Genomic DNA, 23693 nt, shown 5'->3' with positions numbered 1-23693 from the left:
GTCCCGTAGCGAGTAGTTGGTATAGAAGAGAGATCTAGAGAATGAATGAGTGCAGAAAATCTAAATATAGAGAAGAGAATCTGAATGACTAAGACAAAAATATTCTCTTAGAGAATGAATTTAGAGGATCATGAGTGTGAACACCCTAAATAGCCTACCATAATGGACTAGATTTGTAGGTACGTACTACATGGTACTCCTTCAATGAATACTCCTCGGTTTTTCTCCAACTAATTTTATTGTTTTGTGGGTACGCGAGTGTTTGCACCCGTGACGTGTCTCCAAAGGATTTTATTGTCCAAAATTACCGAAATATTAGTGCTACCAGGATCCGTAATAAAAATCGACTGGGTACCTAACCTAACAATATGGCATTGCGCATCGGCACATGTCGACGCCGCGGGTGATTATTCCAAGATCCAAGATCCAACACCGCAACGTGCCCAAAAGAGAGGAAACCCAAAGGCCAAAGAGAAAGAACCAACTGGTGACGCGGGAAGATTGCCCGTAGAAAGAACCAACCGATTCCGCAGTTGACGTAAATGTCCGAACCGACCGCCGAGGCGTAGGATGTTTTTCTTTGGGATTTCCAGATTTTCTTGTCGCTGTGAGTTGTTGAACAAGCCCAATGCTAATTCGCTTTTTTTGCTTTTTTTTTCCCTCCCTGCCCCAACGCTACGTGACACACACGCCTCGGCGGCTTGGTGGCAGATCTGAGTCTTGCTGCCCGGCAGAGGCCCGCAAGGCGATGGTTTCGGGCATCATGTAGCTCTGCGGCAAGCGGAAACGCAATGTGAAAATACAGTGCATCGGCGATGAAGTTGAACAACGACGCAGTACTACAGTTACAGTCAAGTACAGGCGTGGTCTGTTCGGTTGGTGCCCACCTCGCACCCCGCCATGGCGTGTCATATCAATCCCTCCCACCGTCCCGCGGACCACGGCAGCGTGGCTCTGGCGCCCAGGGCACGCGCATGCATCTGTCCAACGCAAAGCACTGTGCCGTGTCGTGAGGCCACAGGTATTCCCCCGGAGCCCAGGGCCCAGGCAAAGGAAAAGGATCCATGCAATGCGACCTCACGTCTCTCTGACTGTCCTCGCGAGCCGTGACACAACCCGAAACGCTCCGGATGACAGATGGGGGCAGACAAAAAATTGCAGGAACTATAGAGGAAAAAAAAACAGAGAGCGCAATACTCTTTGTAGTCTTATTCCACCGTTATGTTACTATCATCTTTCGTGTAGACTTACATAGGTTTCTCATCTCTTATCCTCCTTTCCTCTTTCTGTCCTTTTCTCTCTCTCTCTCTCTCTCTCTCTTTTGGAAATGACAATCTATTCTTATTTCGGTTATACCACATGCGTAGCATCTCTTGTTTGTTTCATTTACGCTGGCCCCTAGTCAGCAGCAGGGCCAGATAGTTGTGGCAGCCGGAAACCTATGTCCAGGCAATCTTCTTGCGCCATAGTCCATTTACTGCAACTTGTAGAATGGCAAGGGCCAAGGCTCCGTTCTTACATAGCAGGCCTGCTGGCAGCTCCGGCGGGACCGGCTTGTCGCAGCAGCTGCGCGTACATAAACACAAACTGAGATGCTAACGATGATGTTCACCTGCCATGAGTCCTGTTTCATGGCACAAGTTACAGAACAGTGGATGACATTTTTTTCGGGAAATGGTTACCTGAAAATAGGCTTCTAGTTTCTGCCTCAGGACACCATGCTCCATCTTCACTTTCTGAAAAGATTTCATACAACTGCAAACCAAAACATGGAAAACAACAGCTTTCTTATTACATGGACCAGATATGAGGGCAGTTCATCTTTGTTTTTGGATTTTGGAAAGGACTTGTGAGAATATCTCAATGGATACAAACAGAAAAGTGGTAGACTTCAGGGAAAACTTTATCAAACCTCCAAAAGAAATGGTTCTTCAAATAAGAGACAAAAGTCTGAAAGAACTAAGGCATCAAACAGGATGAGGAAGGGGAAAGAGAGATTGAAAGAACTAAAGCATCAAACAGGATGAGGACGGGGAAAGAGAGATACCCTTCTGCATTTCCTTGCCCGCAATAATCCCTGAATGACATGCACTCACTGTTCATCCTTGAAGCACCAATGCTGCATCAAGTTTTGTAATGTCAAACACATGCGCAATATATAAAAGGGTGCCTAGCTTGATTGGTTAGGTAGTCTTAGTAGTACTCCTCGGGTCCTGAGTTCGACTCCCGGTGAGAGCGAATTTCAGACTGAGGTAAAAAAATCGGTATTTCTAAAGCACATGGAAATAGGTCCCGGCTCACCCCGGCCCGCTCTCACACGGGTTACGGTATGTGTTACGACGCCCCTGTGTAAGGGTGGAGCAGGGGTTCGGGAGTTTTCTCGACCCGCGTGAGATGTCTTCTTCTTACATTAATGCTGAGTTTTTTTTTGGTCAGACGTCAGGGTTATGCTTTCTTAAATCTGAATTCAGAACCATGCTACGCTTACAAAAGTTCACTGGCTACACATATTATGCGTTTGGTTGACATTGAAACATTAATCTCACATCTCACAGTCTAATAACAACACAAAAAAATACCGAGTTTTTTCTGGGACAACAGACCACCATATAAAGCCTTCAGGAACTTTGGTTTACATGCATATAACATACTGGAGATTTCATTCGTGAGGCATTAATTTGAGATGTTTCAGATTTCCCCCCTTTTTTAAAGAAGAAGCTGAAGCATGCAGCAGGTGATGACAAGAAAATGAAGAGCACACGTTTGTTTAATGGATGATCTCAGCTTTGCAGGATATTCAGTTATACTCCATAGTCTTGTTGGTTCTCATTAGTCATGAAAACAATAAGGGAAGCTATGTGTGCAGTACTGAATCAGTCATACACCATGCAGCATATGCAACTGAACAAATATATCCAGGTAAAACTCTGGATCTACCTGGAGCAGCTGCCTTTTAGTTGCTGCATGTATGCATCCCACTTGTTGAAATCTTTGGGGTATTTTTCCCTGCAGTGCCACAAAGTTTCAATTAGTCAAGCACAGCACTACAACCTGCATCAATTGTCTTCTTTCTTTTTCATCAGAAAAAGCCTTCTCCTTGATTAAGTAAGTTTCACTACATAGTGCTTACAGTGCTTGCTCAATGTTGGATATTAGCCTGGCAGAGTCCTTGAAAAACAAAGTAACGACCTCTTCAGCAAAATTAGGACTAGCATCATCCTGCAAGTCTTCCACCTGACAAAATTGCTCATCTAGGTACCCCTGTCAGTGAAATACAGGTTACTGAATCAGCAAGTGATAGATAAAAAAAAACAATAAAACTGTCGCTGTCATGAATGGGATCAAAAGAAGGCATGTATATACATATGAAGAATTAAGATCAAATTTCTAGTGTCCTTGAGGACAGTGGCGGAGCCTGAACAACAAATCAGGGGGGGCCAGTCTTGTTAATTAAACTGCTAATCTAATGAACAGTACCGAAGTTACTGTTCAACTAGTGGAGATTTTCGGGGGGGGGGGGGTATGGCCCCAACGACGCTCCGCCACTGCTTGAGAAAGCATTAACATATACTGATGATAAAGAAAACCTTTCAGAATACATGCCTGATCAAAGAGACTCTTTTTCATGGATGCGGCTTGGCGTCGCAAATTAGAATAATCCATTTGTATGAATGAACTAGGAAAAAGGTGGCAAGGCGAAGATGATATAGATAGGAACACACTTCACAAGTCACAACACAATATAACAGGTGGGAACTACGAGATATAGAAAGTCGAGCGCGCTGTATGCTTATATAGTCGAGGAGGCCGTTACTATTCACCCACCAAACATAAGTGAAGCTCTAGATATTCCAATTTCTGGATAGCAAATGTTAGCATCTTGCGTGCGCAGGCGATTTGATTGCCACGGTGTGCACAAGCTATCCACATTCTGGAGAGCGACTTGAATAGATGCAGATTCTTGTAGCCTGTATCTCTTTTTGATCAGAGACATGCTGCTGTACAGCAATCATGAAGAAAGCATTTTAAGGGAGCTTAGGCTTTATCAAGAGTCAAGATTAGTTTAGTACTCTACAAACAGAAAGAGTTAATCTGTTTCATGACTTTCATTTGGCTTGCTGTCAAGGACCCATTGTTGGACCACCAACCGCCTTTCCAAGCGTGGGCTGCCTCAACCGGCTAGGCGCCCCTCTTTGTGACCAGGATGAAAAATCAATTCAGCACTTACTGGTGTCTTGCGTGTGATTGAAACTCTGGTTTCGCTACGCAGATCGTACGAGTGTGTGGGAGGGGGACGAGGACTAGGAGAGCGAGGACGGTGGCGAGGGCGCGAGGCGCCGTGGTGCTGCACGGCGCAAGGAGAGGGGTGGCGATTAGGGCTCCCAAGGTAAGCCAGCAACAACTAGTTGCTTCTGCTTAATCTCCAATAATGAAAGTTTACAGACTTTATAGGACTCTAGGGTCCTATTGGGCCTTAGGCCCGCGAACCACATTGCCCTCCTAGCTACTTGGGCGACGCCTTGCATACGTGATGCCCGTCATAACAGCGTGTTTGCCCGCTAAGTTTGGACAGAAATCATACAGAGGTTGGGGCTGGTTACAGTAGCACCATAGCCTTCAGTTACTCAATTTTCAAGCTGGTTGTGTTTGGCTCTCAAAAACATTGCTAAGGAAATGCGCAAGGGATTCAATTCATTGGCTATCCTGGTTGCTTGGAAGATCCGGAAACACCGGAATGAGTGTGTCTTCAATGGTGCTAATCCTAGTGCTTCTTTGGTTCTGCAATCAGTAGCAAATGAGAGCATCATTTGCTGCTCAGCTGGAGCTTGTGCACTTGCAAAAATTTCTGTTGAGTTTGCTTAATCTGGACTTTTAGTCCAAAATAGGTGCTCTGGCAGTTTTTACCTCCAGTGAATGGTGAGCATGTAACAACTTTATATGTGTGTGAGTGGGTGTGGGTTGTTTTCTGGGGATCCTTGTTATTCCTACTTCGTATTTTTTTCTCTCTTCATAATGAAATGAAATGCAGTTCTCCTGCTTTTTCGAGAAAAAAAAATCTTATCCATTGCATCAGGACTCCTTTCATAACAAGTTTCAAAAAAAGGACTCCTTCCATAACAAACATGATCCACAAAGATCAAAAAATTAGCTCAGCATTGATACTAGACTGCATTGATACTACATAGAACAGGATACGAGACTGCATTGATACTACACTTGAAGTGGAAGTTCAGACCTAATACAGCGGCCTAGGAGTGCTAATGGATAATGGCCCTAGTGCTCTATTCATAATCCAACTTGGCGCTTATATATTTTTAGCTCAAAATTGTATAAGATTAGAGCCCAGTTCTTTTTTAGCTCAGCCCTTAGATCATCTAGGCTGAAATTTGAGGCCCTTTACCACCCCTCTACTGCCAAATTTTCTGTGTTGAATTGCTAAAAGAAAACATAGGCATATACTACTACTACAGGTGTAGTCCCAGGCATGGCGATCAGATCGGAAAAGAAGCAACAGTTGTAAATTAATCAAACATGGGCAATCCTATCATTTGAAAAGTGCACATTGTTAACATAAAATCACAAAAAACTAACAGTTTAAACTTTTTCTACTACCATTTTAGGTGTTAATTAACTTTCTAAATTAAACAGGAGATAATCATGAAGTCAGTTAAGCTAAAGCAAACTAAATTACTTCAAAATCACAACAGAAAAACAGTTTAAGCTTTCATTGTGATCAGCCTCCAGACTTAGAGAATCATGCAGACACTACTGGAAAACAGACTATGGGAACCGGTTGGAAAAGGCCTTAGGCACCGATTTTCCAACCGGTTCCCACAAACCGAGACCAATGGCCTCGCCTTAAGACACCGGGTTTTTCAAGCGGTGCCTTAGGCTTCCATTGGTACCGGTTGGAAAGACCAACCGGTACCAAAGAGACTGCCACGCTGACGCAAGGTGGCAGCCCCTTTGGTACCAGTTAGTATTTCTAACCGGTAACAATGATCTTTTCATTTTTTTTCCAAATCCAGTTTTGTTTGTTATATTTATTACTGTTTATTCTTTTATAATTGCTAAACGCACTCAAGCTCTACAGTACTATACGTTCATTGGTCGTTCGTGTTCGTTTTCAGAGAATATTTAAAACTAACTAAAAGTGAAATGCGAGCATATAATTAAGCAATTAGATGAACTAATATATTTACAAATTTACAAACATCAAGGCATAACGTTTAAAAATATTTACAAATGTACAAGTTATGTTTGCAGTCCAACTACTGGTCCCCTCAGGAGGTCGATGGAAGTCCTCTATGGATATGACCGTCGTGGTAGAACTCGCCTCTAGGATCCAAGATCTCGTTCAAAATGAATCCGGCGAGCTGCTCGCACACGGCGTTGATCCGATCAGTAGAGTAACATTCATCCCCCATTTTGAGACATCTATCATTTAGGAAAAAAAGGATTAACATCATATGCGTTAGTACAATTATAAAAATGTACTAGTGAACGGTTTGGACGTACTCTCGTGTCTTCATCAGTAGTCTTCCTGCATGGAGTCATGATGTGCAAAGTAGTCGCATACGTAGTACCCGCACCAATCAGTTCCTTATTGTTGTCTCGCACACTTAAAGAGAAACAAATAAATTACTCAATTTAGAACAATTTGGGATTATATACTTAACTAGACAAATTTTTATGAATCAACATACCGGATAATCCATGTTAACGTTCAGTTCGGGCCTCCATTGACCACGTCCTTTGTTATTTTTCACAAATTTTTTCCAAACCCTGCACTCATAGTTAAGTTTGATATTCAAGAATTGTTATTAACAGAAAAAAAGATATGATTGTGCAAACTGAACTTATCTGTTCAAGGGGTCTAGGATATGTTGGATTGCGGACTTTGGATTTCTCATTGAGTCAAAGACTATAAGATTGCCGATCTCTACGGAAAGTATGAGTAAAATCCAATGATAACTGTAGATATAGATAGGATATATACATACATGCATTAGACGACTTAGTATTTATTTAGTAATATAACAGAGGATTGAGTCGACCAAGGCTTACCCAAAGTTGTATGGTATGAATATATAGGATTTGTAATTTTGTCTAGTCAACGAATCGTACATGTTTTGGCACGTTTCCTTATAATTTTCGTTGAGCACTTTCTGGTTGACTAGCAAAGGAGACATGAAGCTGATCTGATGGTGCCATCCATGTTTTCGGCTTCTTTGGGTCTCCTATCTAAACGATACAATAGAAATTTTATAATGCACACATATAATTATGTTCTTGTGAATAAAAAGTATTAATGTAGAGGTAAGTGATACTTACAAAACCCAAATGGTGATGATAGAGACGTCGAGGGCTTGTCGATGGTAAATGTGATATAAATTTTCGAAGTACACCCAGAAGTCGTCCTCCCCGAGGAAGAAATCATGGTCACGATACTTGACTCCAAACATTTTTCCTTCGTCATTCGACATTCGCAGGTACCATCTATGCAAATTGAACATCTGTGTGCCTAGACTTTTCTCCTCTTCCTCAGTGACAAAAGGTTTTCCATGCTGGAATGGAGTAAGAATGGGAGCGACAGGGATTTCCGCCTCCACTTGCCCCGTTGCCTCCTCTAGCGTTAATCCAGTTTCAGAAAGAAATATCGCGGCCTGCAGGTCCGCCTGGAGTTGTACGTCCGTCGGGTGTAGGAGTGGCAACCCTGGCACCCGGAGGGGCTCGAATCCTTTCTGTTGTGTGCCAAGCTGAGGAATGGTCTTGCCACATTTTTTCTTCAGATTTCTCACCTTGTGTGCTTTTGTCAGAGTACGATCATAGTCCGAGGATAAGCTTTTCGGTTTTGGTGGGTTGTATAGGTTTGCGAGAAGCTTTTTCCCTAGTACTAGAGGTACATTTTCCCTCTTCGGGGGGACTTTAGGCTTCAATTGTTCTTTTATATATCGAGCAGTCTCCTCTTCCAACTCCTCAGCGGTTTTTCTCGTAGGTTAATATTCTTTTGACCATTTTCTGCTTCTTCTTTGAGGGTCCAAGCCGTAGAACACAGATAACCTTGATATGTGTAAATCAAATGTTATAGCTCGAGAAGTGTTTACATGGAAAGACAAGAGTAAAAAAGGTCAAATTAGCTATCTTTGTTTTGTCAAATGAATTTGGTGTATATCATCTTGATTTACAAATAACATACAGAGCTCAAAAAGTTTTCTGATATTTATTGGAGGAACCTTGTCTACTATCCTTTTTCCACATACAGAAGGACAATGAATCAAAATTTGATTTGTGGCAGAAGGACACATGTCGCCTTAAGAATGGTCACCAAGGGAAAGAGACACCAGCATAGGAATGAGCAGTGTGACTGCACCTTGAGATTTTTGTGAAAATGGAAGCACCATTCGGGGGAAGGTAGTGACTGAATAGCTTGCGTATAGACAAAGTTTGCAGTTTATTCATCTGTTGCGATGGCAGTGACCCATCCAACATTTTCTTTTCGCCAATATCCATTTCCTGTACAGGCTTTCTGTTTGTTTCGAATTTCTGATCCATGCCATATTCCTATCAAGTTGTGATGTTGACTGGGGATGAAGAGCAATCATCAGATCAATCATTGAATGAATCTCTTTTACCTCTTTTGCAAAAGGCTGTTGGTTTTGCCACGTGGTCCAATGCTTCCGAGAGAACATTGGCTTGGGACAATTTGATCGAACTGTTGAGGTCTGTTTCTTTGTCCTGCTTTTCTTTGGCTGAGGCTCAAAGTTAGCATCTTGGAACTATTTTTATTCGCCATCGTTCTCCTAGATTTTATCATTGCATTATGTTTGAACTTTAGGGGCACAAAAAGATATCTTATTCCATATTTCCCAAATTGTCTGATTACATCCTATCCTGCAATTTCTTGCGTAATCTTAGGATGTTTTTTTTAGAAGCATGCAGTAGTATTCTCATGCCCACATAACAGCTAAGAGGTAGCAGTATAAGGTAAATATACTGATGTGAAGTAATCGACTTAGCAGTATAACGTAAATGTACTGATGTGAAGTAATATGAATTTCTTAAAGGAATACCCAGTAAATGACAGTTTGGTGATGATTAGCATAGAATGAGAGCATTGAAATCTCTCAAGTGAATATCTCTCTTTCCATATGCAAGTTCAGAAAATTAACTTCATTTACTGAACTTGCATATGGAAAGAGAGATATTCACTTGAGAGCTTTCAATGCTCTCATTCTGTGCTAATCATCACCAAACTGTCATTTACTGGGTATTCCTTTAAGAAATTCAGATTACTTCACATCAGTACATTTACGTTATACTGCTAAGTCGATTACTTCACATCAGTATATTTACCTTATACTGCTACCTCTTAGCTGTTTTGTGGGCATGAGAATACTACTGCATGCTTCTAAAAAAATATCATAAGATTACGCAAGAAATTGCAGGATAGGATGTAATCAGACAATTTGGGAAAGATGGAATGAGATATCTTTTTGTGCCCCTAAAGTTCAAACATAATGCAATGATAAAATCTAGGAGAACGATGGCGAATAAAAATAGTCCCAAGATGCTAACTTTGAGCCTCATCCAAAGAAAAGCAGGACAAAGAAACAGACCTCAACAGTTCGATCAAATTGTCACAAGCCAATGTTCTCTCGGAGCATTGGACCACGTGGCAAAACCAACAGCCTTTTGCAAAAGAGGTAAAAGAGATTCATTCAATGATTGATCCGATGATTGCTCTTCATCCCCAGTCAACATCACAACTTGATAGGAATATGGCATGGATCAGAAATTCGAAACAAACAAAAAGCCTGTACAGGAAATGGATATCGGCGAAAAGAAAATGCTGGATGGGTCACTGCCATCGCAACAGATGAATAAACTGCAAACTTTGTCTATACGCAAGCTATTCAATCACTACCTTCCCCGGAATGGTGCTTCCATTTTCACAAAAATCTCAAGGTGCAGTCACACTGCTCATTCCTATGCTGGTGTCTCTTTTCCTTGGTGACCATTCTTAAGGCGACATTTGTCCTTCTGCCACAAATCAAATTTTGATTCATTGTCCTTCTGTATGTGGAAAAAGGATAGTAGACAAGGTTCCTCCAATAAATATCAGAAAACTTTTTGAGCTCTGTATGTTATTTGTAAATCAAGATGATATACACCAAATTCATTTGACAAAACAAAGATAGCTAATTTGACCTTTTTTACTCTTGTCTTTCCATGTAAACACTTCTCGAGCTATAACATTTGATTTACACATATCAAGGTTATCTGTGTTCTACGGCTTGTGCATGCCCACGTTGTCGGCACTCAGCAATTCCTTTTATAGCATTGAGAACTCACTTTCCACAACCTAAAAGTAGCATATGCATAGCACAACATGAACTGGATGTGTGCAGTACCTCCAAAGCAACTTTATGGATTTATCATCCACACTGCTCCAAAAAGAAACCTAGATGCTTTCTATGTTCTGTTTGATGTGTAAGCTCGATTGCTTTTTGGCACATTAGCAAGGTTCAAAAAATCGCTACGCGCTGTGCGCGCGCTCGAGCACGGTAAAAGAGTAATCGTGAATAATCGTGATTAAACGTGATTAATCGTTTGTACTAATATTGCCAAAAAAATAAAAAATGAGATTTTCAAGAGGTCTTACACCAGTAATTTCTTTCCTCTGGCCATCTTCTTTGCTGGACAGCAATTGTACCTACACAAATGACAACAACCTAATTAGTTTAACTGTTTAAGTTCATGAAAAAAACAAAAAGACAACAGCTGGACATTAACAATAGAATATGACCAAGAAAAGAAAGAAAGAATGACAATGAGCATGAAATTAACAGCTGCAGCCTGCAGCACACCAGTCCATATGAAGTAGCAGATAGCCACATGATGACATAGCATAGTTCATAGTTCAAATTTCTAACACGAAGAAAATAAGAACTTAAAAGTCATAGCAGCAGCTAGCAGCTAGCAGCTAATAGTACATAGCACAAATGCACAATCAAGCAAAATATGATAGGCAAACACAACATGCAGCAGCCCACAGTCCAGACAGCTTCAATCCTCAAAGGAATTTGCTCATAGTATTTCATCTTCATCATCCTCAAAAGGAATTTGCTCTTCCTCATAGTCACTGTCGGCTTCAGATTCGAACTCTTCTTCTTCATGTAAATCTCTAGGCTGATTCCTTCCACTCCTACGAGGTTGAAGCTGCTCATCTGCTCCCACTGCATCTCCAAGGATACGCCATGTCATCCCAGTTCCAGGAACAGATAGAACAGATAGAAATACTGAAATAGGCTTAGTATAGTACAGTCCATAAAGAGGAACAGAGGATTACCTAAATGGCTGTTGGCTGAATACCAAGGGGAGCGGCGGACAGGCAGGCAGGGAGGGACGGCCGCGGCGGACTACCACAGTGGAGTCAGGGGTGGAGAGGGGGAGGCACGGCCGCGGGCTGCGGCTGACCTTTCCCTACCGCGGACTGCAGACCAGAACGGCGCGGCGGACGGCGCAGGGAGGCGCGGACTGCAGAGGCGGGGAAGACGGCGCGGGGAGGCGAGGACTGTAGAGGTGGGGAAGCAGAGCCGCGGCGGACCGGAACGGCACGACGGACGGCGCAGGGAGGCGCGGCAGACGTCCGGATGAGCAGGGAGGCGCGGTGGACGAGCAAATGCGGCGGCTATGGATTGGGAAGGGCGCGACAGAGAGGTAACCCGACGGACCCGCGCCAATCTTTCCCGCCGCGCGTGATTCTTTCCCACCCGCTTTCGCGCCGCGCCGCGCGCCAATCTTGCCCCCGCTTCCCGCTTTCGCGCCCGTGGGAACCGCGCGAACGATTTTCGACCAGTTACGCGCGCGTTTCTAGCGATTACACGAGGCCGCGCGATTACACGCTCGATTAAACGCGTCCAGCGATTAAATGCTCGATTAAGTTGTAATCGACACATTTACCCGGCGCGCAACACATAATTGCGATTAGTCTTGCGATTAATCGCGATTTCTTGAACCTTGCACATTAGTATGCCTTCTATTTGCACCTAGAAAGCACCAACTTGACCAATCGTCTCCTTTCAAATTTACTTACAAATCAAAATATGTCCTCTTCTGTCGCTCAACTTCATTCAGAGGAAAGTTTTTTTGAGGTGAGGGTATAACCTGGGTTCACTAAAACACTAACCAAACAAACATTCACCAAGCTTTCGAGTGCACGATACACAGTAATCAAACACAGTATGATCTTTTGCAGCTCAGTACCCCCACTCACTGAAAGTCACTCCTCCAGATTTTGAAGTTGTACACGCAAGCTACTCCTATCCATGCATGATCTGTAGACGCTAGAGTCGAGCAGTAGAAGCTTAACCAGCACCTAAAGTTGGAGCGATCTTTTTCATCCGAGTACTAGAAAACAAAGATCACAGGGTCTTAGCCGTCATGCTCCCCCTAGATTGGTTTGGTGTCACCTCAGAAGAACCGATTCCCTCCTAGCGGCATCGGTAGGGAGCGTGGGGGAAAAAAGAAGAAGAAGAAAAGGTGCGGTACCGACCAATCGAGAGAGCAGAGAACGACACGTTGATTCCCGGACAGCAACCTCCCCGTCCGGATGAGTGCCCCTGCCCCGATCTCCCCCGCGCGGCGCGACGTGAGCCGGAGGTCAGCCGCAGGTTTCGCATCCGGGGATGCCGAGCGGGTAAGTGGGGGGCAAAAGACGGCGCGAGGGAGAGCGCAAAACCGACGCAGGAGGTAATGCCGGCGGCAGAGGGTGAAGTCGTTAGTGAGTTACCTAGTGGGGCGCAGCCGCGCAGGATGAGGGGACCGCGGCGGGTTTGGTAGGTTGTGCTGGCGGTGCGTCGCCGCGGCGAGGCGAGGTGAGGTGAGGAGGGCCGGGGCCCGCGGGGCGGGTGGGGTGGGGCCGTGAGGGCGACCGCGGACCACTGACCAGGCGCGGGCGGCGGCGAGATGGAAATGGAATGGATAGGTCTGGGAGGGCGGGCGGGCCGAGCGGGCTTTTATATAACTCCTAGAAGATATGGAAGATAGATAAGCTAAGTATTTATAAAGTTTATTAGATTCAATTAAATTCAATTCAACATTTAAAAATAACATATTCAACATGTTTTAAAAACACATTGCAATATTTTAGATTAAATACTACATTCAATATTTTTTACGAATTATGTCAACATCTCAAGAGAATATATTTAACATTTGCTAATACCTAATCTAATATTTTCTTATAAATCGACCATTCACAGTTTCTTCTCCGGCACTGGCGGCGGCGGGTGGCGGCAACGCGCGGCGGGTGCGGCGGTAGTCAGCCTAGCAGCAGCACGCAGCAAGGTCAGCTGGGCAGCAGCTCACGACGAGGGCAGCTAGGCGGCAGCTCAAGCAGCAGGCTCACGGCGGGGGCTGCTGGGCAGCAGTGCGGCGGGGGCAGCTAGCTAGGGGGCACGCAGTCGCAGAAAAGCAGCGCATGGGAGCACGAGCTCCGGCGACGGTGTTACGGCCAGCAGCTCGCGGCGGCGGCTTCGGAACTGAGCACCAATAGTTGCAATGGCGGCGGCGGGCGTGAGGCTGGTGGAATTGGATGACGGAGGTAACAAATCAAACGGAGGAAAATCATCTGTACGAATCTCCAATATTAGAAGATTGATAATAAAAAATTTTGTGGAAGATATATAGGATCCACCGGCGGGGCTGTGTGTATTTTTGCACCGGGCCTTGTATTCATGTGTGGGGGTGGGAAGGCCGGCCCAATGCTTTGGGTCATTGAAAAAAAAAACAGAGTCCATTAATGATTAGATCTTGGGCCTAGTCGCGTTGGAGTCCTTTTCCGCACACGGTACTAGCTCTACGTGCGCCACTGCTCCGTCCTCCCGCGCGCCCCGGCAGCCGCGACGCGAGCTCCGGCGGCCGCGGCGCGTCCACCGCACACCCCGGGCCCAGCGCCCCCTGCGCCGGCAACCACGCTCCGCTGCGGCTCCGCTCGCGCCGGCATCGCCAGTCGCGCCTTGTCCGCGTTGGCGGCTGCCTCACAGCCACCCTGCGCCAGGTCCGCTGCGGGCGCCCTCACAGGTCTGCGGCGGCGGCGAAATGGCGGATCCGGATTGGATCCTGGAGAGGGAGCGGAGGCAGATGGAGCAGATCCTGGAACTGGACATGGAGGAGCTACAGGTCGAGGAGGTCGACGACGATGGCTCATCCTCCTCATCCTCCGTCGACACCTTCCTCAGGTCCAAACCCACCCCTGACCCTCGCCCCTTCCTTACCATTCCTTGCGAACCCACCCCTAACCCTCGCCCCCTTACGAATCCTTGCGACATCGGGGTTTTGCGGTCATAGAGTTGTATAACCGATGGTTTTAGTATTTATGAAAATACATTATGTCGGTACCCTGTACTAGGGATACCCACTCTTACCGCAGCAAGGCAGGACCGTTATCCGTAACTGCGCGGAAAGGACGGAGTAGCCAGGCCCCACGGGACTGGCTCTTCCCTCGCCAGGCCAACGGCCCCGGACCCGTTCCCCGCCTAGGGATGGGTCCGGAGACGCCACGTGTCTCTAGGGAAGGGAAGCTCCATGTCGACAGCCGAGGCCTCGGACCCCCGTAGGGGTCCGGGACCTCCTGCGTCCATCCAGACCTCCCGCACTGCGTGGGGGTTCGGAGCCGCCCCGTGGCCCGGAGGCACGGGTTCGAGCGCGAGCCTTCCGCTAGAAGACTCGCGCGCCCGCTGCATTTAATGCAGCTGGACAAGGCGTGCTCTGCCGATGCGGCACGCGAGACAGCCTTTGTCAGGCCTCACTGTGCACCGCGTATTACCAAGGTGCACAGTGCAGCCGCCTGTGCCGCACCCGCGCAGAGCCTGTCTGCAGCATTAGATGGATACGACGGCACGACACTTTTCCATCATGCCGCCTACGCCGCAAGCTACACAGCCCGCTTAATCTACGTGGCAGGCGACGCCAGGCATCGTCCCGACAAGACAGCGCCAGGACATGATGAACGAGGGACTCCAGGAGCAGGCAAAGGAATCCAGGAGAGAGATCTCCTTTGCCTGCAACGTCATAATGTATGAACAGTACGTTATTTTATACTACATCGTTGGGCCCACCTGTCGGGGACCCATCAGCCATGTACGCGCCTCCCTTGAGATATAAAAGGGGGGCGCTCGCTGTGCACAGGGGGCTCCCCAGACACACAAGCTCTCGCGAACTCTCTCTCTCGAGGGAAGGCAATACAACACACAGTGGACGTAGGGTATTACGCTCCGGCGGCCCGAACCACTCTAATCCCGCGGTGTTCATCGTGTTCTTGAGAGAGATCGAACTAGGACTAGCTAACCCCCGAGTACACACCCTCTGGGATAGGGCGGGTGCCTTCCGCCACCCGGCTGTGGTTTGCAGCACCACGACATTTGGCGCGCCAGGTAGGGGAAAGGCCCAGGCTGGGTGAAGGCCAAGGCCCGGCAGAGGATAGATCCATACACAACCAAGAACAATACTTCTCCCAGTGGATGTAGGGTATTACGCTCCGGCGGCCCGAACCACTCTAGATCGTGTGTTCTTGTGTGCTTGTCTCAGTGCCAGATTAGCCCAATCGCCTAGTACTTCCCCGAGTGCTCCCTCACTGGGAATAGACGGGTGCGTTCCGCCACCCGGCTGTGGGTACCCTAGAAATCCCACAACACATTACATTCTGAATTCAGAGGAGTTGGAGATTAGGATTGGGGAAATTTGGCAACCTTAAGAACATAGCAAACAAGCATCGAGCGTAGAATAATATTCGTTTCAGAGTTTCAACCGGAGATAATTAGTGATCACTCGACACTCACAGCCAATGTTTAGTATTGGGCGTTCAATTGCTCCAAATCTTTTCAGCTTCAAGTGTTACTGTCATCACAAATTTGTTGATGTAGTCGACTTGTGCTTGGTGGTTCCCTATGGAACGATGGAGGAGTGATGAAGTAGCAATACATGGTGTCCCCATGTTTGCCATATTCAGATCACTATCTACTATGATTTCTATGCGCCTGTTAAAGTACTATTGGTCCATGAAATTTTCCCACTCTCTGTATTCACTTCATTGGTAAAAAGGAATTGGATTAGTTTGTTGCCACCCAGTGTTTGTGAGGCTTCTTGTTTTATTCTTCTCTTCTTCTTCACATTCTTTTATTGCAGAAACACACGTAGAGATGGAGGGATTAGCACTTCTGAGGAGCTTACAGTTGATACATCTATGGTTTCCTTGCAAGTTCACACCTATCTTGGTGAATATTCTTGCTAATCTTATCGTACTTTACAATCCTGGATTCAACTTATGAAATGCCTGCTTACTTTGCCAGAAGCGAAGGTTGATGGTACCCGAGGCAAATTTGCTTTCTTGGATTACGACAAAGTCCTCAACTTGCCGATGCTTTATCTTCAAGGTAGCTTCCCTGTTTCTTCTAGACCATGCAGTGTATGACAAAGCTTACCCCAATAATTAATCTGACTATATGGACAATGCTTATGAAATCGGCCATCCTGTTGTCCTTTCCAAATGGGCCTAATAGTGACTGCATAGGTGGTCATCATCTCATCATAAAACTATCTCCAGAAATGGCCACCTGTGTTGCCCTTTTTTACATGAATAGGGACTATCACGCACTAATATTTTACATGTTTAACATAGTGGAGTTATATTAAAGCTTATGCCATGAAACCTTTGCAGGTGTTGTTTTGTTCCCTGAAGCTTCCCTACCTCTTCGAGTAATTCAGCCTAGAATAGCAGAAGCTATTGACAAGGCTGTTAATCATGTTGATGCTCCATGCATGATAGGTGTGGTGAGTGCCACCCCTCGTTCTTATGATGCCTCTTGTTACTTTCGTATTTACAATTGACATCCAATGCCAGGTTCATGCTTATCGACGCGCAAATGATGGACATCACACTATTGCTTCCGTCGGAACAATGGCAGAGGTGGGTTTCTTTTTTCATAAAAGCTATTTCAGTGTAGACTCTGGAGTCATATGTGGCAATCCATTTAACACAGACATCAATCTAAGCTATTTGATTATTAGTCGTATACTCATATCATGTCTATCAGTGGTCTACCGGTTTTCCTCTTTATAGAATTGTTTCTAAATAGTAACTGAGTATCTGCCTATATGACACTCTGATAAATCATTTCAGATGAGTATATCAATATGCATGAACTTTCTAGGAACCAAAAAAAGGGTATAAATATCTTTGAGTCTTCTGTAATGATATACTAAAGTCTAAACCAGGGGTAACACTGCATAGGGTTAGGGCAGTGCATATGCAGCACAGAATTTAGGTTGCAGCTGGTTCATTTTGACAATATGTGTACCCAAAGTTGCTTATGCTAAAATAAGGTTATTATTTATGTTGCTGCAAGTATGTTAAAGTAGACATTGGTGTCATTTTGGTTCCAGCTTTGTCCCTGATTTATAATTCATTTGTAAATAAATATTAATGCAATCTAAAAGACATACATCAAGCTATTAAAATGAATTGATGGATTCCCATGGGACTTGAACATTTCGTTACTGGACAATATTCTTATGGAATCTGTGGCTATAGTTGACTATAGTGTTTCTTTTTTTTAGCTTCGGAGGAGCTATGGTTGAATATAGTCTGGAATAACCTGCAAACTGATTTCTGGTGTTATACATGGATCAATTGATGATACACAACATCTTGGAACACAAGCGTGCACTCCAAGTGTCATTTTTACGCTGCCAATGTCTCTGAAATTGACTTTTTGTTAAATTCTTTTACACTTTTTTTTTTCAATTTCAAAATCAGTAGGATCAGTAAGTTGTGAACTAAATATCGGGACAAGTTCTTAGTTATTTCTCTCCCAAACTATTATATTCACCGGTGTCACTTTCTTCTCATAAATGATTTTAGCTTATGTGTTTATTTTATTTCACAGATACAGGAAGTTCAACAGTTGGATGATGGTTCATCATGTGTTTTCTCTCGTGGTCAGCAGCGATTTCGTCTTGTACGTCATTGGTTGGACGTCGATGGAGTAGTAAGTCTCTATAGTTGAATAAAAGAAGCCTGTTGTTCCCTGAAACAGAGGAACAGAACATAATTTATGACATTTTTCATGTTAACACTTTACAGCCATGGGGTGAAGTCCGAATTATTAAGGAAGATACACCTCAAAGAACTCCAAGAGATGCTTTTGGACAGTTAGCTGCAAGTAACAGTTTCAGGCAATGTGCTTCATCAATACCTAGTGTATATGTGTCTGGTTCTAAACAACTTGATCATGTGGATTCTGAAGTAGATGTGGATTCTTTATCACCCACTAGCACGTCAAGTGATCAGTCAGTAACAGATAAAAGAGTACACCTTTCAGGTTTGGTAACTTGTGGTAGTTTGGATGAATCCTCAAATGAAGATGAAGATCCCATACGTGAACAGTTTTGTTGGTGCCTTGATTCTGTTAAACTAATTGATGGGTGCAGTCAGCAAGATAAGCATACAAACACCGGAGATTGGGATGATATTTGCTTCACGTCTTATTTGGGAGTAAGAAAGAAAAATACCGAACAACGGAGACACTACTGGGGTGGTTATAGCACAAAGATGGCATCACAGGCTCCATTGTCATTTTGGCCTCGCTGGACTTATGAAATGTATGATTCATATTCACTTGCTAGGAGAGCTGCAGGTATTGAATTCTCCACTTCTTTTTTAACATGATTGTAGCAAACTGAATCTATGTTGTTCCACATCCATTGATTGCTAACTGCATAATATTCCTTTCCATAGTGTCCATCACAAAAGTGTGAATCTGTTAAGCTGTGATTTAAATTTTAAGTGTGCTGTGTGTGTAATCTTACATTTTCTTTATGGCAGATTTGTGGAGACAGGTAATTGTAAACCCAAGCGTGGATGACCATGTGAGAAAGCCGAATCATTTGTCTTTTCACATTGGAAGCAATCTTCCCATCTCATTATCTCTGAGGCAAGAATTACTTGAGATCGATGGAATCTCATATCGATTACAGCGGGAGATTCAGCTACTCAAAGCTTTCAATATCTTACGATGTAGAAACTGTCTGGTAATGGTTTAATTGTTTTGAATTAGTTACTCTGCTGCAATACTGATCGTACTAGTATATTTTCCCATTCTAGATGGTATCCTGTTCTTCATTTCTGCAATCTGGCCACATGGTTTAGACATGTGAGTTTACATTTCTCTGATCTGCAGTTGCAGCTAGTTTTAAGAGTTCTTGTTGGCTTGCTGCAACATGCATAATGGTGACATAAGATGAAATATCCAGGTTTCTATAAGTATGTCCAGATTTTAGGGTTCATAAAGAGTTTCAACTTTTCCTTTTACATAGATTCAAGGAAGAAAACTTATTGCCTCCCTCAATGGCTAAAACCCACTGGGGAGTTGACTTTTGGGACCAGCATGGGAACCATGTATGGTTGGCATCTCATGATCTCATCTAATTTTTGTATCTGCAATTGTCCTGGTGATACCAGCTGTAAAAGATGAAATAATTTCAGCATAAGTTTTTACTAATGTGAGACGTGACAAGTTCATTTCTTGTTGCAGACTTCTATTGCAAGACGAAGTGACATGGTGATGATATCCAGTGTGGACGCTATTGGTTCTTACGGTTCTGTGAAAGAGATGATTACAGTACACAGTGTCACTAGCCTTGCACTGCGTGGTGACCCGTCCAGAGTTCACAGCTGGTTTCCAGGGTATGGCATTTTTTTCAGCTGGTTTTCCAAAATTCACGTAGACTGGCTAAGTTCTTTTTTTTTGTTGCAGATATATATGGACGATTGCACTGTGTGCTGCCTGCGAGTCCAACATAGGCTGGCTATTCAGAGCTGACAAGAAGAACCTGCATCCAAAATCTTTCTGGGGGATACGCATCTCGAAAATTACTGATGATATGCAGTCAGGACAGGTCTGATCAGATCATCCATATACGACTTTCGTGACAGTGAATTGCAGCAGACCATATGCTTCTTCCCTCTCTTCATTGCAAGGTGCAATTTGCCTGCTTTTACTTTCTATAAATACGAAGGGAAGAGTTTTCAGCAAAAGAAAGTTGGATCGCAAAAGGGAAGAGTTGTAAAGAAACCATGTTAAGCGTGCATATTTCACAATGCTGTACATATTCTTTGGGTTCGTTGTGGTTTGGCGGCGCTCAGAGTTTGCCGTTTGTGACAGCAGCAAGTAGCAGCTAGTGTTGTTATACTTGTGGGGAAACTTTGGCGATAGCAAAAGGGATCCAGTCATCCAGATGGTAGTTTTGTTATACTTGCTGGCTTCATTGTAATTCATGCTTCTATCACTGAGTTGAAAGAGTGAAGAAGTCTCCAACAATGTCCAGTAGATTTGTTGTGTATGAAAGAACATCAACATGCGTGAGAGGGCGGTGGGGATACAACAGCGCGTTATGTGAAACTATCAACTGTATCTTCTATCCATATGTCAAGTATACCTGTTACGCCAAACTGCATGTCACATACGCTCACATATGAAAGGGCTCCTAACCCGTAAAATGCGGTAAAAAAACAAATTTGACAAGTTTGAGGACCGCTGATTTTCCGTGTGCGGGTCGAGAAGCGAATGATTAGCCGAGCCGAACTGGTGCATGCATGGATTCGCTCGCGGCGATTCATGGAGGAAATCCGGTGTGTTCTGGAGGAAGCACAAGAGGAGCCTGATGTGAAGTTGAAGATAGTTGAGTGCCCCGTAGAAGAGGAGGATGAGCACGAGGAGGAGAGTGGCGGCGGCGACGACGAGGAGAAGAACTGCGGTGGAGGCGACACCGTGGGGGAGGACAGCGACGACGATGTGGGGGGTTGGGACGAGAACGGCGACCTGTGTCTGCCCTTCATCGGGTCCTGGGATCCTCCGGTACTAGTTTGCACTGCAGGTAAATGGTAACTTCCGCTACTCAAGTATTTTTTTGGAAACCTAACAACTAACCCTCTTTTTCTAGAACAAATAGAGCGCGTGTCATGCAAACGGTAGAATCTAATCCAAAACTGAAGAAACTATAGTTTGTTTATATAATTTCGTACCATATGACTGACTGGCGCAAAACCCTCGTTTCACATATCATGGGTTTTGCTTTTGCATTACAACGACACTCAAGCAGGTCCTTGATGAGTGCAACTGTTGTTTCTACAGGAGCAAGTTGTTCTAAAGAGAGAGCAGAGGAGATAATTTCATTAGCTGAAGAAAGGAATCATGAACTGATGAGAGAATGGTGTGAAATGGTTGAGAACAAGATGTCTCATTTGCCTGCGTTTCCTCTTAACTATTCTTCCAGAGATAACCACATGCTGTGTTTCTAAACATGAGTGCTACCACCTGCAGTATTGGACTGAAATTACTTCTGAAAGTAAGTGAACTAATGATAAATGTCTTGCGATTTAACTATCATCACTTGTGCAGTTCATTCTCATTTTTTTTTCCTACCTGCAGCTGCAGCAAATCATCCGTATTTCAAACCCTGTGAGATGATGCAAGTGTTTTCCTTGAGATTATCAAATCCTATAGATCATCCTGTTGATATTTATGGGTCTTTTTCTGTTCGTGATGGCTGGGAGCCACTCCCCAATTATCTATTTAAGCGCTCAAGAGATGATCCAGCCATGATTCCTGAGGTAAGTGATACTTGTCATTATCATGAATTGAAGTTGCATAAGAAGAAAACTAGAACTCTAATTGGTATCACAAATAGATTTATTCAGGCATATCTTGTTTTGACAGAATAATTCTTTATTACGCAAACTCTGTTATCCAAAAGTTGATCATTTGGACGCATAGCATGTCTAAGGTGGCACTCCCGTCTAGCTCCCTCCCCATTTCCTAGCCTACTGAGTGCTCAGTGTTTTTTATTATGCTCCAAATTGTTTGGAATTGGCCTCCTTACTCCAATTTATCTGTATATAGTAGTCCTGGTTCCAGGTCTTATGTTCAGTATGCCAAAGTGTCATTGTGTGTGTGAAAGTTTACATACTTGATGTAGAAAAGGGTATCTGTCACCTTTAGATCTCTAAACTAACTTGTGGTTCAAGTAGGTTGACAAATCTGAAACTGAAATTCATGCGAGTAACGGAAAATACTCCGTGCCCTCGTGGGCACCTGCCCCATTTAACGCTGTTAGTCTCTCGTTAGTTGCTTTATATCAGTGCACTTGTCATCTTTTGTCTTCTTCCGCTTGTCTTCTTCTGTTACATTTCTCTTGCTCCACCCACCCGATCCATACACCCAGCACACCCACTCATTTTAGGTAAAATGATCAGCATCATATATGTACCATCATATCTCACGGAGGCATTTTTTAGTCTTAACATGGATTCAGCAACATGTATAATAGGTCTTCACATGGATTCATCAATATGGATATTTTCTCTCGGTTATGATTCTGTTTTCACATGGATTCATCAATATGATCTTGTTAAAAGATGCCACTATCTTAATCATGGAAAATAATTTCTTTCTTTTTTGACATGGAAAATAACTAACGATGAATTATGATTCTGTTTCTTTAGACAAAATGTGATACTTGTGCATCATATTGAACCCTTCTGCTAGTGATATTATTTATAACATTTATACCGATCTCTTATTTAGTTCTAAATTCTAAATTATACAACTACAGAGTTGGTCTTTCCTGCCTCTTCGTAGCCCTTGTCGTGGGATATATGTGTTGCAGTATTGCTTAATAGACGTTGATCTTTGGATAAAAGAGGAAGGAGATGGATCTGCTGACAAGCAGTTGTTTGCGGGTATGCTGAATCGAACACTTTTTTGTCGCGAATTGGATCAAAGCTGATAGGACGGTTCCAGGGCGATTGTCATGGTATGGACATGCATTATGCATTTCTTCCTAAGGGGATTTGAGACTGCTATAGAGGTGCTCGCGGAAGCAGGACATGTATCGCATTTGAAATTCAGTGCTTCAACCAGTAGTTTTGATGATGAGATTCCACTATATGATGGTGCCTTTTGTGGAAGTGGGGTAGTATGTAAGCATTGCATGGCTGTGAACAAGAAAGATGAATTGCATATTGTTTTGAAAATGGACGGCTCGCAATACAAATGGACTTTCAAGGCAGGAGTTGGAGTGGTCGTAGCACCTGAACACCCGGTCCCTGGTTTTTCTCAGTATTTTGTCATGAATGTATCTTTTAGAACAAGGGGAAAAGCAGCATCTGGTTGGCAGTGGAGCTGCATCTGCAATGTAGTCTCCACGAAGGTGTATCTGTAGGGTAGCATGTTCGAACGATTGCCATCTGAATAATGAAGGCTCTCTGTCAGTTACTGAACAACATGGTATAAGCAATCAATGATATATATATATAGTAACTCATGCGCAAACAAGAAGCATATACTTCATTGATTCAAAATAGGGTGTAAGAAATGCTTAGGTGCCTGCCTTGAGTCTCAACGGGAGTAGAGTCTCCAACGTTCTCCGGTTCAAGCTCCTCTTGCTCCGGCGTCACGGTCTCTACACGAGTGCAATGATGCATGATAAATAAATATGCCATGAATGATTGACATGGTATGCAAATGGTATGAGAAGGTATGATTTAACATTGCAAAACTATGATAAAAATGGCTAGACATGTAGTACATATGTGGATTAATCATAGCTAAGAGTAAGGGTAAAGAACA

The 23693-nt window shown here is 44.0% G+C and overlaps 2 protein-coding genes and 1 long non-coding RNA gene across 6 annotated transcripts; 1 reads left to right on the top strand and 2 right to left on the bottom strand.

Annotated features, from left to right (window-relative positions):
- Positions 1–1184: 1184 nt before the first annotated feature.
- LOC120708010 (pseudo histidine-containing phosphotransfer protein 5-like) lies at positions 1185–3779 on the bottom strand. The gene is made up of 6 exons (XM_039993088.1): positions 3604–3779; positions 3131–3261; positions 2938–3006; positions 2048–2119; positions 1683–1755; positions 1185–1566 (listed from the first exon to the last, which is right to left on the bottom strand). Exons 1-6 carry the CDS (start codon positions 3661–3663, stop codon positions 1516–1518), a joined length of 456 nt encoding a protein of 151 aa, XP_039849022.1. The 5' UTR covers positions 3664–3779; the 3' UTR covers positions 1185–1515.
- Positions 3780–9704: 5925 nt separating this feature from the next.
- Positions 9705–11298, bottom strand: LOC120708009. Its single transcript, XR_005689217.1, has 2 exons — positions 10667–11298; positions 9705–10044 (listed from the first exon to the last, which is right to left on the bottom strand). It is a non-coding gene; the product is annotated as an uncharacterized LOC120708009 (long non-coding RNA).
- Positions 11299–13863: 2565 nt separating this feature from the next.
- Positions 13864–20458, top strand: LOC120708008. Of its 4 annotated transcripts, none has more exons than XM_039993086.1 (10): positions 13864–14246; positions 16192–16280; positions 16356–16439; positions 16724–16836; positions 16907–16972; positions 17952–18053; positions 18149–18701; positions 18890–19095; positions 19169–19217; positions 19599–19739. In XM_039993086.1, exons 1-9 carry the CDS (start codon positions 14107–14109, stop codon positions 19211–19213), a joined length of 1398 nt encoding a protein of 465 aa, XP_039849020.1. In that variant the 5' UTR covers positions 13864–14106; the 3' UTR covers positions 19214–19217; positions 19599–19739. The 4 variants fall into 4 exon arrangements, with proteins under 4 accessions (XP_039849020.1, XP_039849021.1, XP_039849019.1 ...); XM_039993087.1 differs by lacking the exon at positions 19169–19217 and adding an exon at positions 19381–19462 and having other exon boundaries at positions 19599–19734; XM_039993084.1 differs by lacking the exon at positions 19169–19217 and adding an exon at positions 19821–20458 and having other exon boundaries at positions 13868–14246; positions 19599–19750.
- Positions 20459–23693: the final 3235 nt, after the last annotated feature.

Source organism: Panicum virgatum, chromosome 5K, assembly GCF_016808335.1.
Source record: "Panicum virgatum strain AP13 chromosome 5K, P.virgatum_v5, whole genome shotgun sequence".
In the NCBI taxonomy this organism is placed as follows: domain Eukaryota; kingdom Viridiplantae; phylum Streptophyta; class Magnoliopsida; order Poales; family Poaceae; genus Panicum; species Panicum virgatum.
Note: the sequence above shows the minus strand (reverse complement) of the source record. Positions and strands in the feature narration are given on the sequence as shown.

What these genes read in the sequence shown, in the direction of transcription:
- LOC120708010 (XM_039993088.1), bottom strand. Translation starts at nt 3,663, where the DNA reads ATGGATTATTCTAATTTGCGACGCCAAGCCGCATCCATGAAAAAGAGT. An exon ending in AAAAGAGTCTCTTTGATCAG is followed by an intron (nt 3,262 to 3,603) that starts GCATGTATTCTG and finishes TTTCACTGACAG; the next exon opens with GGGTACCTAGATGAGCAATT. An exon ending in TCCAACATTGAGCAAGCACT is followed by an intron (nt 3,007 to 3,130) that starts GTAAGCACTATG and finishes GTGGCACTGCAG; the next exon opens with GGAAAAATACCCCAAAGATT.
- LOC120708008 (XM_039993084.1), top strand. Translation starts at nt 14,107, where the DNA reads ATGGCGGATCCGGATTGGATCCTGGAGAGGGAGCGGAGGCAGATGGAG. An exon ending in CTCCATGCATGATAGGTGTG is followed by an intron (nt 16,837 to 16,906) that starts GTGAGTGCCACC and finishes ATCCAATGCCAG; the next exon opens with GTTCATGCTTATCGACGCGC. An exon ending in ACTTGCTAGGAGAGCTGCAG is followed by an intron (nt 18,702 to 18,889) that starts GTATTGAATTCT and finishes TCTTTATGGCAG; the next exon opens with ATTTGTGGAGACAGGTAATT.